Source organism: Megalops cyprinoides, chromosome 2 (genome assembly GCF_013368585.1).
Source record: "Megalops cyprinoides isolate fMegCyp1 chromosome 2, fMegCyp1.pri, whole genome shotgun sequence".
Taxonomy (NCBI): Eukaryota; Metazoa; Chordata; class Actinopteri; order Elopiformes; family Megalopidae; genus Megalops; species Megalops cyprinoides.
The window spans coordinates 53,486,688-53,501,546 of NC_050584.1; the positions used below are offsets into that span (position 1 = coordinate 53,486,688).

At 40.4% G+C, this 14,859-nt stretch overlaps 1 protein-coding gene across 1 annotated transcript; it reads left to right on the forward strand.

The window, feature by feature from the left end:
* Positions 1-5,895: 5,895 nt before the first annotated feature.
* il23r (interleukin 23 receptor) lies at positions 5,896-14,859 on the forward strand. Its single transcript, XM_036519833.1, has 17 exons — positions 5,896-5,957; positions 6,253-6,438; positions 7,262-7,336; positions 7,613-7,900; positions 8,332-8,455; positions 8,548-8,714; positions 8,800-8,945; positions 9,692-9,851; positions 10,087-10,169; positions 10,624-10,828; positions 11,139-11,321; positions 11,670-11,768; positions 11,975-12,121; positions 13,278-13,382; positions 13,668-13,749; positions 13,852-13,942; positions 14,180-14,859. The coding sequence occupies exons 3-17, from the start codon at positions 7,273-7,275 to the stop codon at positions 14,786-14,788; spliced, it is 2,553 nt and encodes an 850-aa protein (XP_036375726.1). The 5' UTR covers positions 5,896-5,957; positions 6,253-6,438; positions 7,262-7,272; the 3' UTR covers positions 14,789-14,859.

Here is a 14,859-nt window from a genome sequence, read left to right on the forward strand (position 1 = left end):
TCTCTGTTTAAATTGTAATAAAACTGAGTTTCTGCTGGTTGGCTTTCCACATCTCCAGGGCAAAGCAATTAGTTGCAGTGGTACCGCCAATAGCCACATGATCTTCATTTCAAGAAACATAAAAAAAACTTGTTTTACCGGATGTCAGACTATCATGTCATACATTAATAGCATTGTCTCTATCTCTATCTCACCATCTTAGTAAACATGTCATAAACATCATAGTCAGTTCTTTAGGGAATCAAACCTGTATCTCATTTCCCTTCTATCAAATTGTACAACTTAACTGAAACTTCACCTCAGTCACTTCAATCACCAGTTTTTCACATCTGTGGTCACCCCTACATAAGACTGCCAATCAATTGGAATTTTATTATGATACATGCAGACCTGTCAGTTCACGCTGGTCTTACCTCAGTCATCAGCAGTATCTCTCATGGTACTGTTCCTGTATGTAGTACATTAACATTTTTCTGTTTCTTTTTTTTTCCTGGTCTTAATTATTGTTGGTCCACAACCTTGAAATTGCTGTAAAGAGAGATTTGCTTCAAAAGCTTTTTCTTCTAAACATGGAGAATGCCCTGGGATTGACCAAAAGCACTGTTCTGCTAACTAAAATGTATTTTTGTTGTAAGTTTACATACTATTGTACTGTAGTAGAACCTAGAAGGGATTTTGAAAAACAAATTGTGTGCTGTACTCCCCAGCAAATCTGAAATTGATAACATATATTCAACTTCTGTTTCTGTACTTTTATATTGACCTGTTTCTGTAGTTTCATGTTCATTGTTTGTTTTTATTGATGTCTGGATTTAATGAGCTTGAGGCTTCCCCCTGGGTTTTTTATGGGGGGGTGGGTCTCATTTCCTTTATGAAAAGAGCCATTTTCTCAATCACAGACAGTTTGCTATGCCTTGAAATTATGTGTATGTTTTTTTTTTTGGGGGGGGGGGGGGGGGGGGGGGGCATGGGAGTCGAAATATGTGTCAGTGCCGAACCATATGTTTCATGCAAATGCAAATAAACTGTCAATTCCTTTTAAGATTGGACTGTGTGGTTTGGATAAAAATGATGGGATGTAGTTGTGGGATGTTTTTAACACATTTGTCAGTACATTTATTTTCAGACTCATTTTAAAAGGAAGTGAAATATATTTAGGGAGGGTGTTACTGTCAGTTACAAGGAAATTGCAAGCCTTAGAGACGTTTGGCCAGCAGGAGGAGCAGTTCGGTTTTGAGTGTAAGATGATGGTTCGACTTTCAGGTCGATCTCCTGGATGAGTCAGTGGTGCAAAATTAAGGAAACATTTGAGTGTCATCAGCATCAACAGTAACAGTAAAAGAAAAAAAGCTAGCGCAGGAATGACTCATCCAAGTGATTTGATTTTATTTGAATGAAACAAGTTCAAGCACTGGTCCACTGGTCCCTGAGGAATCTCTGTGTAGAGAATGTGAGAAGTCAAGATTGAACTTTCTCAGGTAAATTATTAAGAACACAACAAGACCATTCCTCTCAGGGTGGACAAGTGGGCATGGCAGTCAGCTTTGTTGAATTCTGCAGGGAGGTCCAAAAGGATCATAACAGAGGAAGAGGAAAGTTTTCTCTCAAAGTTTGGAAAAGAGATGTCATTCTTAAAGAAAAGATTGGATAATTATTGAAATAAGGTGTTTTCAAATCTTTTGGAGTAAAGAGGCATAAATCGGTATTTTGTCCCAGCGCTGAGGTGCCACAACACTAAAAGATCTTTTAACTATAGAGGACAGAAAGAAGGCCAGTCGTAGATGATCTGAGAGCCTGAGATCAGGAGCAGACACTGCAGGCAAACAGGGAGCAACATGGGTCCTCTAACAGCAGCAGGACAGGATGGTCACCAAAACAAGAGATCCAGTGGATCTGCAGAAACAGTTGTGGCAGGCAGCCATGGATCTGCAGCAGGCAGCAGGGTAGAGTAGTGGTAGGGCAGGTGGGACTCAGATCATTTCTTTGATTTTTTAAAATTGTTGCAGTGTCAAATTTAACATGATTCTCTCTTAGAAGAAAACTGTCTTGCACTAAATGAGACTTAAACTGACCATGTAAAAAATTTAATGTCCAAATGAATTCCAAAAAAGTCCAAAAGAATTAAGAAAGAATAAATAAATAAATAAATAAAACAGGGATGAGGTGAAGAGATGGCACCCAATGTGGGGGGCATATTTAAGGGGACGTGGATGGAAGGCAAGCATATCAGGATGAAGTTCACCTGGGTGACGGGTAATCCGGAGTGCAGGTGGTCAGTTTATGCGAAACAGGAATCTGTGACTGAGGAAAAGCTGCAGAGAGAGGGGAAACCAGTGGTGAAGTGAGGTCGGTAGGCTGTGCGGTTGGGGACTCACGTAGCCTATAGATGTCAACAGCTTTGTCACGGGACAGCAAAGTGCAAAGTTGTCTACAGTGACAGAGGAAGAAGTGGGAGGGTTGAGAAGGTAGGAGAGAGTTTGCGTAGATTAATAGTAGCAGCTTTACCCCGATGAAGGCTGTTACAGTAAAAGTTGTGGAGGAGTCAGCTGCATTCATGTGCAAGTGACAATTTGCAGCAGCAGCAGTGTCTCATAGTGGACAGGAGCAAGGCTCGTAACATCAGTGTTGGGTTTCATTCCCAAGTAGGGTTCTGCTGTTGTACCCTTGGGGAAAGTACCTAACCTAAGTCATCCCAGTACATACCCAACTGTATAAATATAAATGATAATAATTTTAGCTATGTGGAATTCTGGATAAGAGTGTCTACTAAGCAAATGTAACATACTTCCAAAAATATAAACAGTGGTCTGTGCATAACATGAAGCCCGTGTTATCTGAAAATTAACAAAATCACTTTGTTCTGGGATAACCATCTTTAAAAATTGATTAATGACAATGTTGACGTGACACAATGTCTCAAAGCATGAAAGAAGTGGGTGTATCGTGTGCGTATGATGAAGGAAATGCTAATCGTAATCTTTATTGGTGCAAGCTCTCTTGGTTATCACATCAATGAAAATAAATGTGCTTGGTTTTAGTCTTGCTGTAGTTAAAAAGGTTGCTGACATTGCTGACAGGAGGAGGAAAAGGCAGTCATCAGCATCTCCTTTTCTCTCTGTTGTGAGGTCATATTCAAGATGGAGGAGCAAGAGGTCGTGGGTCCCTAAAATGAGCAATATTTATGTCAGACTGCTGAACTGTGTCAAATTTCCACATATATGAAAACTATGTTTAAAGCATCCATGTCATTTCAGTTAGTTGTAATTTTGAACATTTTTATTTTTCATTTGCAGAAACATATTAAAAGTCATAGAATCTGATTTAAAAGCAGCATTCAGAGACAGAACTACATGTGAAAGGCAACACTGAAAAAGCAGTACCCTACTAGTTCAGACAGAGGGATCAGCCATTAGCCAATGTAAAATATACAGCATGATCAAATGATAAAGAAGGAGATGAGATAACCATGAGATGACAAGAGTTTTATGTGACAGCCAGGAAGACATTTCTTTACTGTGGTTGTAGGACTTGTGAGACATTGAAATCCAGGTCAGCAGACCACATAATGTTACTCTGATGTCTTCAGAGTTAAGCTATGCACAATACTTTCAACATAAAAACATAACTCACAACATGTTCTCAGGTTAGATAAATGTAACAGAGGCAGTTTAAGCAATTTAATTTATACGACACAGGCAGAAAGTAATACATTTATTCCACAAACAAGCACTCTGGCATTTGGTTGTACTAGCCAGAAACATTTATCAAATACATCAACTGACATTCCAACCAGTTTGCTGGCTGATCGAACCATCATTTTAGGCAGTTGAGATGGTGATTTTCTCTTCCATTACTGGAACAGAGATATTCACTGATCACATGTTGAAAAAAAAGAGTAAAGATGTAGTGTTTGGGTGATACTTATCAGAAAATAACCTCCATGTACATCCATTCAATATATGTGCTTTATGTTGTATTCAGTACAAGTCATTGCATTTATTAGCCACACTGACAATAAGCAAGTCTGTAAGCAGATCGATCATTTATGAAAATGTGTTAATATTTCTGTTTTTTCTAATCCTTTAAGTACAACAGATTTTTGTTTTCGAAAGAATGAGTCATTTTCTGTTTTCTCATTTTGACATTAATGCCATTTTTCACCTCTCTATTTTTTAAAGCAAATCAGCAAGTAGGCTGAACGACTTCAACCACATCAAATCAGGGTCGACCTCCTGTCAAACTAGCAGCTTTTTTCCGAGCACAGGAAGTTGCGAGAGACATCAAAGACTTCAGATGCTTGCATTTGTCACATTTCCCATGTTTTATACATGCATGTTTAGTGTGATCACTATCTTGGTATTATTCATTGATACAATTTACATTTGGATGTAAATTCTCTATAGGTCTATGGCATTGTAACTGAAAGATAGAGTAGAGTGGGTAGAAACATGTTCTTTTATTGGCATGCAACAACAGAAGCATTTTTCCTTTTAACACAAATCATATACAATTATACAATTATATACATTATATACATCATATACAATTATACAAATTATAATATACAAATTAATTGTGTAACATTGTTTTTTTTTATATTCAGCAGATCAAAAGATGATGAATGATGAAAAAGAAATAGAGGATGAACTATGTGAATCTAACAAATGAATCTAAGTAAAGCCGAAACATTTATAATACTGGTTATGGGTCACAAAGAGTACTGACATAATGAAGCAGATAATCCTAAAACAAACACTAACATATCACTTTGAGGATAAAATACACAGAAAGCTGGCTTTTTGAATACTTTGAAACACATTGATGACATTATGAAGGAAGAGTGAGCTGGTGTACATTCTCAGACAATTAGAATTGTTACAGTTAGGAGTCTGCAATGGTGTAGTGGCAAACCTGACTAATCAAAAGAATGAAAAGTATTACAATGGCTGTTTGGGCTCTAGGAATAACTCATTGGGACATACCAATACTTTAAAGGGAATGGATGTTTGTTCATTCTGTCTTTTTCATGTTCTTGAAATTATTCAGTATCATCTAATTATGATATATATAAATGAATTACTTACTTTCTTAATTAATTAATTGATTAATTAATGCAACAACTCACATGTATTTAATTTTCTATAGTGATGGTTTTGTATTGTTCAAATGGTTACATTTTATATTGTTATGGTTACATTTTATAATTGCATTTATAAACGTGTGCCTTGCTCAAATATTTACTCCTGAAAATAAGGTAAAAATGAACATCTCCACTTTAATTCAGTATGCTTGAAGTGGATTCCAGAAAACAACTGTTTGTGTACCCTCAACCCTTGTGTAAATTAAAAAGTTGTTTACTACTGTCCATTGCATTCAGTTACCAACAAACTATTAACTAATAATGGAAAGGCTAAAGTGGCGAAATCACTGATGAGACCATTATGAGCTCATAATGTTTGCAAAAATATCACAATACTTGAGTGGCTTTCAAATACCAGCTTGATTGATTTATTTTCAGAAGTCTCTGTGGTTTACATATACATTCTCACTGTGGTCACCATTCCCCTAGTGTGTAAGAGGTGTGAATTACATGTGCACCCAACACAAGCTTTCACAAAGGCCGTATTGTTCATGGGAGTGGTTACAGCACCAACACCTTCCACATGCTCAGCTCTCAGCATGCTCACATGAAAATGGCTCTAAATGATCATAACGACAGAATTTATTCCCTTTTAAAAGCCACAATGTTTTTTCTTGCAAGACCATAGCGGTCTCATCATTAAATTTATCTTTTTCAACATATCTGAGCTGGTGGGGCCTTCCCCTTCTGTGGCTGGAGGTGGAAACTGAGTATAAGAGGAGCATAAATCTGGGGCAGCTTTTCAAACCTGACTTCCTCAGTGCTTCCTTCACATGCTGACTGGCTGCTCTATGGACCATGCTGGATAAAGACTAAAGTAAGTCACTCTTTTTATCTCTGTCTCTCTTTCTCTCTCTCTCTTTCAAATGTCAAATACTTCTGCCCACTGCATACATGAAAACCCTAACTGGTATCATAAAGACAAAACAAAGATAAGACATTTCTCCAGTATTGAGTGCAAAGGGCAAAGCTTCATGTTGGGCGTTTGGAGGGGATTTCCATTGGAATATGTAGTTTGCATAGCCTTCACTAGTTCCTTAGCGGGACCTTGTAGATGCATCAATTTCTGTTTTGTGATAACAGTGCCATGTGCTACCCATAATGAATTTCAGAAAGGCACATCAGACTGTAGAGCTGAAGTGAGCTCTGAAAATGTCTCAGTGATGAAGTTACCTAAAGGATACATAAAGAAACCACATATGAAGACAATGTGATGTCTGGACATACCTGAAACAGTTCTGTGAGAACATGACATATGGACTGCTGGACAGAGATAAACTGCTGAGAACGCCAGAATGGTAACTGCCCTGTGTTGAATGCGTTTTTCCTCATGTTTCCATTAGTATGAATCAAACATTTCCTCTTGGGGACAATATGTATGAGCGTTCTTGATTTACATATAGAATATGGCATTCTGCAGCTGTAACATTGAACAGTGTATTACAGTAAAAATATCCATGTAAATGACACAAGCCTGTCTTGTTAAAATCACACCACAACCACATCATTGTAAGCTGTTGAGAAAGACTGAAGTGGAAAAAGTTTTACAAAGTGAGGTGAGAAAGCTAATTGCATTACTGATGTGAAAGAGAGGGTTCGTGCTAATGTAGGACACCTCATAGTTTGAGCTCATGCAGAAAGACCACAAATGTAGGTCAGTACCCCTCAAAAACACGCAAAGAGGTTTCATGACTGAAATGAAACGGTTTATTAGTTTAACTATCACAGGCGATAACATGCAAGTGCTCAGGTCACTTTTAATGAAATTTGGCTGAAGCAGTGGGTAGAGAGACAGTCACTTTCCAAACCAGAAAACAACCATATTTATCTCACCTGTGGGGGGATCGAGACAATGTCATGGCCCGCATTTAAATGAGCAGTTATTGTCAAGTATTGTATTTTTTACACTACAAAATAGCTGTATATGAAAATATATTTATATGAAAATGTTTGTGGTAGCATTGTACATTTTGCATCATCTGACGCATTTCCATTAAGATGATGACAAAGACAGACAGGCAGATGTACAGAGAAAGAGAGAGAGACAGAGAAAGACAGAGAGAGAGATAGAAACGAGACATTTTGGACAAAATATCAATGTATCTGTTTTAATTTACCCAGAAGTGAAAGAGATGGATCGCTGTAGGAAAACGTGGGAGGTGTTGTTTTTCTGCTTTCTCTGCTGGAGAACTGGATGTAAGTTTAAATTCTCCCTTTTTTGCTTCTTCTTTATTTTCATTATGACCTTAATAATGGTTAACACAGACAATAAAAAGCAAGATAAAATGTCAAGTGTATGTGACATTGCAATGTCTGGGTGCTAAGATCCTTTTTTATAATCCCCAGTGTAGCTGTAGTATTTGCACAATGTTACCACTAAGGCAGTTGCCTTGATCCAACACAAAACGAAGACTTCAAAGACAGCTATTGATGATTTTGCTATTGCTCATCTGACTGTGTATTTCCCCCCAGGCTGCATGAAGGTCATGTGTAACGGCGTCCTCTGGGTGGAGCCAGCGGACACTGTAGTCTCCATGGGCTCTGAGCTGACCGTCCTCTGCCGCTCCTACAACAAGCAGTGTGGCAGGCGTTTCTCCATTTCCCTCAACCAGCAACCCCAGACACCTCTGCAGGTGCTCAACTGCTCCACCGTGAGGCTGCGCCTGGCTAACGTCAGCACACCCAAATCTGAGCTGATCTGCAGAGTGAGCAATGGTAGTCTGGAGCAAACCGTGTGCGGAATGGTGCTCCTGTCTGGATGTAAGTACAGTAAACATTTTTTTTTTTTTTTTTTTTACCGCTGCCCTGCACAGAAATTACATTATGACACAGGCTAATCTGATAGCGTCCATTGTCATGGGTAGCTTGTTACGCTCCCCTTTTTAAAATTATTTTGCCGTAATGAAAATGCTAAGGAGGTTTTAAGGGTGAGAAATTCAACAAAATTGATAGTGTCATTGCTGACTTTAAATGACATTGCAGATGAATAAGAGAATAGGTGCTGATGTTAAATACATTGGTTGAGTAAAGATAACTTTGACTCAAGAGGTTTTTGTGATTCAAGAGGATTGTGTTAAGCTTGAGCTACGTTAACTTTTATTGTCCTATTTGATCTGAGACTGATATGTTTAAGCATGGCACACAGCCCATGTGGAGAGAGTATAAGGAATGCAAATGAACTGTTTCCACAGTTCCTCCGGAGAAACCCACTGGGATAAGATGTTTTGCCACGAAGGATTCAGAAAATGTCAGCTGCACTTGGAACAAAGGAAGGCAAACACACATACTCACCAGCTACAGCGTGACATTCCAACAGTGAGCATGTTTCCTGTCCCTGAATGCGTCGTCTCACTCACTCTTTGCCAGTCTCCTAGTTACAATAAACAAATACTGCGTTGTTTCTCCAGTAAAAATGGGGCCCAGTCGTTTCATGTTCAGAGCCAGAATGAGAGCGCTCTCTGTGTGCCGCGGTCCATGTTTGACGGGAATGGGGAGTACAACGTCAGCGTGCGAGCTGAGAATGACTTGGGAGAGTCTGCCTCCGATGTCGTTCCGCTGTCAGTTGCGGACTTAGGTGAGTTCAAAGAATATGAATATCTACAGACCTCCACTGTGACTGTGAGATTGAGTACCTTAAGGTCTCTCTTTTTTTGCCTCAGTTATACCCAGCACCCCTAAAATCATAGCGGTGGAGTTTGAGAATAGCTCCCTGTCTGCTATGCTACGTTGGAATATTTCTGAATCGCTGGGACCATGGAAGACCAAAGTGAGAGTCAGAGAGGCCAGAGGTGACAAAGATCCCTGGGTAAGACCTTTGCAAACAATATAATAACCACCTATGATGCATATTTTCATCTTTAAATTGTTTAAAGAAATGTCTTTTAATTCACAATTTTAACATTTGCAATTACTGCAAGATATCACTTTATACATTTATATTTATCACTTGTCGTTTACATCTCACATTCATCATCATTACATTTATCATTCTGCAGACGTTCTTACACAGAGCGACTTACAAAGGAAGAGAACAAGATCCATCTAATAAAGATAAACATTTTTTAAAACATAATGTTTTTAATAATACTGGAAGAAATGACAATATTTCATACATAGGTACAAACTTGTTATTATATCTGTTTTTCTGTCAAAGAGGACAACTATCTTTGCAACTCAGTTTAAGCTATGCTGAACCTCCATAAGTCAAACATCTCAAAGTGGCAGACCTAGAATTTTTCTCAATGCTCTTTTCATTTGATTCAAACATAATAATGCTCACACTCTGTTAAGACTGTAATTTGAGAGGTAAGACATCAACATTTATTGGGTAAAGCTTCTGCCTTTCCATTGAATGGTTTCATTCCAAGCACCAGACAGGCAGGAGGGTGCTTTTAACCCATGGTCGGTTTACCTGAGGACTAAGGACACATCAACATTATATCAAGTATATCAGCTTACATATAATGATATACTGAATAAAAGTTCAACATGCACATGTACTAGTTTGTGATTTTTTGTCCATGTAAGATTAATGAGTTGTGTTTTGTGCAGGTGGAAAAACAGGGGACTGAGGAGAGTCAAGGCCTGCTGCTGCTGAAAGGCTTCAAACCGCTGACCCAGTATGAGTTTCAGATCCAAGTGTGCTTTGCAGAAGGAAAATCTAAGTGCAGCGAATGGAGTCCATCTGCATGGCATATGAGTCCAGGAACAGGTGGCCACAATAGTCTGCTGTCCTGATGTTGATACTGCATCATGTATGAGATTGGATTAACGTAATTCATTCAGTCATGTAACAATTCACTCATTCAACCCTTTGAAAACAAATAACAATCAACATATTCCTCAATGTTAGTTAGTAGCAATAACACTTTGTCTTGTCCAGACTTTAGTCACGATTTTTCCATTTGAAATTGTCACCCAATTTGTCTGTTGTTCTCTTTTTCCAGCACCTCATAGACAATTGGATGTCTGGAGAATATTCAGAGGCATTCAGAAGGATGGAACAAACAGGGTTACAGTACTATGGAAGGTACATATACCTTTATTTGCATACGTCCTCAAAACATCCAGTGCATAACACACTGCCATTTGTGGGCATAATAATTACACAGTGCTGCTAAGTTACGAGGTCTTCCACTCTATAATTAAATTCACCACATGAAAGGCAGCACTTGTGCTTTTCTTTGTGATACCGCGAGAGTGACGACTGCCTCCCACTGAGGAAAGGAGTTTAAAGAGCTCACTCTAGTGGACAAAAATAAAATCATATGTATGTGCACATTACCTCAAAGCTGGCTTAAAATACGGTGATGTCCAAAATCACAATATTGTTCATACTTACATATTTAGATGATTTGTAGGGAAATAAACTAATTTATTGCCCATTTTTAAAAAAAAAAATCTAAAATAAATCAATGACTTAAATCTGCTTTTTACACTGCCTTTTCCTCCAATCTGCCTGCTGCCTGTTGTGTGTTGTGTAGGCCCTTACTCCTGAAGACTACAAAGGTGTGATGCTGGGCCATGAGATTGTTTACCAGGAGGGCGGCCAGGAACGGGTGCATACCTGTGATGCCGATGTAACAGAGTGTAATCTCCGAGTGTCACCTGGAGTGAAGACTCTCTTTGTCAGCGCCGTCACATCCGCAGGGAAATCCCCTCCTGCCGCTCTACACATCGCGCAGACACGTGAGGGTTTCGCCACCGACATGTTCTCTCTGTGGGAAAACCATATTTGTGTTTAGGAGGGGACCCCGGTACTGGCTACAGCAGGTTGCTAGAGGTCTCACACAGCTGTGTGTGAACAGGTCATGTATGGTACCTGCACAGACAAATGGGTGAGGCCCTAGTTCTGCCTCTAGAAAACAACCCACCAAAAATGCTTTGAATTAGAAAATAGTCATCGAATGATCTAGTTGGGCATGTAGGAGACATCAGTAAACTGGGACAATTCCTGTGATCCCTATGGTCATGATATGTATTTTGGTTCACCTGACAGGTCTTGCTGCACCTTGCGTGAGAGATTTGGCTCCTGCAGGTGAGGACCGTGTTTTCCTGACCTGGGACATGCACCGTCATCCGACCGAATCAGCACTCTTCTACATTGTTCAGTGGCAGAGCCACTCTCTGAAAATGCAGTGGAAGAAAGTGGCTGCTGACCACAATTCCACACATGCTGAAGGTGGGTTCTTAATTCTGAAAATGTCATGCAAGTGCAGTGGCCCCAGAATCATTTTAGCGTACATACATTTTACAATATGCCTTAGAATTTATGGATGTGAATATACAGAAACATGAATGCAATAATGTCAATAATATTTCATCCACTGTGATTCATGTACTGTGATCATGCAACCCATGGCCTGACTAGCATTTTAGCCACATTGATAACTGGACACTGTTTCTTATTCCAATGTTCATTAGACAGGGGCAAACTGGTACATAGAGCCATGCTGTTAGAGTGCATGTTTAAGACTGTGATGAAGATGAAATGAACAGAAAAGAATTACTTACTGATGGGATATTACAGGTCTGAAACCAGGGGTCAGGTTTAATGTGTCCTTGTATGCAGTAACTTCAGTGGGTGCATCTGAACCTGCGTCCAAACAAATCTATTCCAAAGAAGAGAGTAAGTTCAAAGTTTGTTCATCACATATCTTTATTGCGATGACTGTGGCTGTTCGATTAAGTCATGCTAATGTTGATCATGTTAAGAATGTAAATAAGATAACCACATGACTGTGCTGCAGTTTCATCAACTGCATGAAAAATTTGTCTATTCATCAACCTTTCACTCACAGTGTCTGAAGCTGTAAACTCTGCAAACTATTTCAGCACCACTCTCTGGACCCAAGGTGTCTGTGCTCACAATTGAGGCCACCCGTATACAGGTCCAGTGGGAGGAGCTTGATTTGGACCAACAGAGAGGTTTCATCACAAACTACACCATCTACATGAGGAATCGCAGAACCAGGCAACAGGGTGAGAAACTTGTGTGTGTGTGTGTGTGTGTGTGTGTGTGTGTGTGTGTGTGTGTGTGTGTCTGTGTGTGTCTGTGTGTCTGTGTGTGTGTGCGTGTGTGTATGCGTGTGTATGCATGTGTGTGTGTATGTGTGTGTATGCGTGTGTGTGTGTGTGCGTGGTTGTGTGTGTGTGTGTGTGTGTGTGTGTGTGTGTGTGTGTGTGTGTGTATGCGTGTTTTCTTACACTCTTCTTACACAGCAAACCAACTCTCTGAATCCTCCGGGCTGCTACCTGTCCTTTCTTACACGTCTCAAACCCACAGACCAAAGGCAGGGTTTTCACCATTTACAGAAAATATGCTCTTCATTTCCAGTAACTCAGATCTCCTTCAGCTCTGAATCATCAGGGTGAAAATGATAAGCGTGTATCAGCTCACTAGGTGGCTCTCCTGCAACATAGTGACTCTTGACAAAGTGCCTCCGAGTAGATGAATCAAAGCAACACCCTCTTAACATGTGACACGCTTATACACGTTTATGAAAATGAATATGATAGCGTGAGATCAACCTGCTTTATTATAATGCTTAACATCATCCAGAATAAAACACTTATTATCCATAACGTGTTAGGCAGCTCCTTCTCTAAAGTAAAATTAGTTTCAACTTTTTACCTCATTTTTAAGAAACGGTGAAAAAAATAACTGTGTTGTTCCTTTCAATTCTTGAATAAATAATAAAAAAAAACATGTATCTTTTTTTCAAGTTCATATTGCCCGAATGAAACAAATTGTGCCAGCAGAGCAGAGCAGTGGTAACAGCAGTGACAAGCAGGCTGTATCGTACTACAGTCTGCTGTGAACAGGGCCCTGGCAAGTGAGACAGCAGCTATAATTATTCCTTTGCTGTGAGAACAACAGGAAGGAGAGGCAACAGCGGAAGATGTGTGGCTACATACACCCTTCTGAAACTGAACAAAGAGCTACAAGCCCTAGCATACCCCCAACTCACGTTACAGCTGTACTCTATAAACCAACACTCATGAAACATACAGTATTTAGAAACATTCAACCGTTGCCAGTTATAGAGACTGATGATTGCATCTATTTTAGAAATATGTTTTGCATCTGTCTATTAAAAAAAAACGTTTTTGAATCTGTCTTATTGTATCTTCAAAGTGACCCTGGCAGGCTCCATGTCCAGACGAATGTGGCTTGTTGATGTGGACGCGGCCTTTGACCTTCATGTCTCTGCTTCCACCTCTGCTGGGGAGGGCCCACTGGGTGAGGGGGTCTTCTGTCAGCTCCAAAGCTCTCTGAAAGGTCAGAATCACCTACCCCCTCTCACTCAGAACACCCAGGTGGCCCTGCCACAACTCCAGTTTCTCTTCTGCTTTTTTTATTTGTGGCAGGGGAGGGTGCAATCTTTGAACATTGTTAACGTCAAAGCTACAGCTATTATCAGACCTCTGAAGTTGAAATTCAAAATAAACATGGTTACTAATGTGGTTCCGTCTCAGATAGCTTTCTTGATGTTGTTTTTCTAAACAGAGCAACGCTCTCTCCTAGATGGCTCAAATATTGGGCTGAGCTTCGTAATTGCTGGACTTCTGGTGATTCTGGCAAATCTGATTTGTTGGAATAGGAGAAGGTAACCAATTAAAAATACATACCTACTTTATCTATGACAATGGCCAGCCACAGCAGTTAGTCAGTAGTGCTGCTGTCATTATGAACGCTGCTCTCCTTTCAGGATCAAGAGGACATGCAAAACCATTGGACCTCAGTGGTTATTTGAGAAATTCCCCAGAGTTGAAAACAGCACTGCCACAAAACTGTTGCAGGTAATCAGCCGTGTTCAAATGCAAATAGGTTGTTCTGATTTGATTCAGATGTCAAACAATAACTGCAAAACATATTCAATTTATTAGTTTATTGACTGACCATATGGGAATTGTTTACCATAACCAACAATTACAAAGATTTTGGTAATCATGTAAATGAGACTTTCCTTGAAAAGCACTCTGCTTTCTATCCCTCTACATACTGTATCAACATCACTGTGCATTTTGCTCCATAAGGAGAAGGAGAGAGGCGATTCAGACTCTTTCTGGCAGTCTGTGTACAATGACCCACCCATTACTCCAGTGGAGATCATCCCAGTAGAGAGAACCAACTGGTACCCCTCACCCCGGGCGGAGGAGAACACTGATGGTGTCATGGTGGCAGCAATGCCGTCCCCAGTGGAGCCAGAGACTGACCTGCTCCTGGCAGAGAGACACGGATACAAGCCTCAGATCACTGGTGGAACTCTGGAGGAGGAGGTCCCAGAGGAGGAGGATCCATGGCTGACCCCGCTGCACACAGAAATCGGTCCCATTTCAGATGAGGCAGGGGCACCTTACAGCCCGCAGGTGTGTGGACTTCTGAGAGGGTGGCTCTCTGACTTGGCCCAGGACAGATCTAGCACAGGCCTGAGCACCATGGGAGGCATCCACTTCAAAGGCACGCCCCAGACTCTTTTCAGCGGAGAGTCCTGGCTGGAGGAGAGGCCAGCGGTGCAGGGAGACAGCTCTGAGGGGCAGACCCTGCTGCCGGATGAACTGGTCAGATGCCTGAACAGCCCTATGATGGAGTACGGTCCCTTTCCTCAGGGCATTGTCTTGCACAGCACACAAAACCACCACTGAGAATGGGAGTACGAGTGATGTAAGTTAGAGGGACATAGAGAGCAGGCTGGCCATTTATGAACTAGGACTTC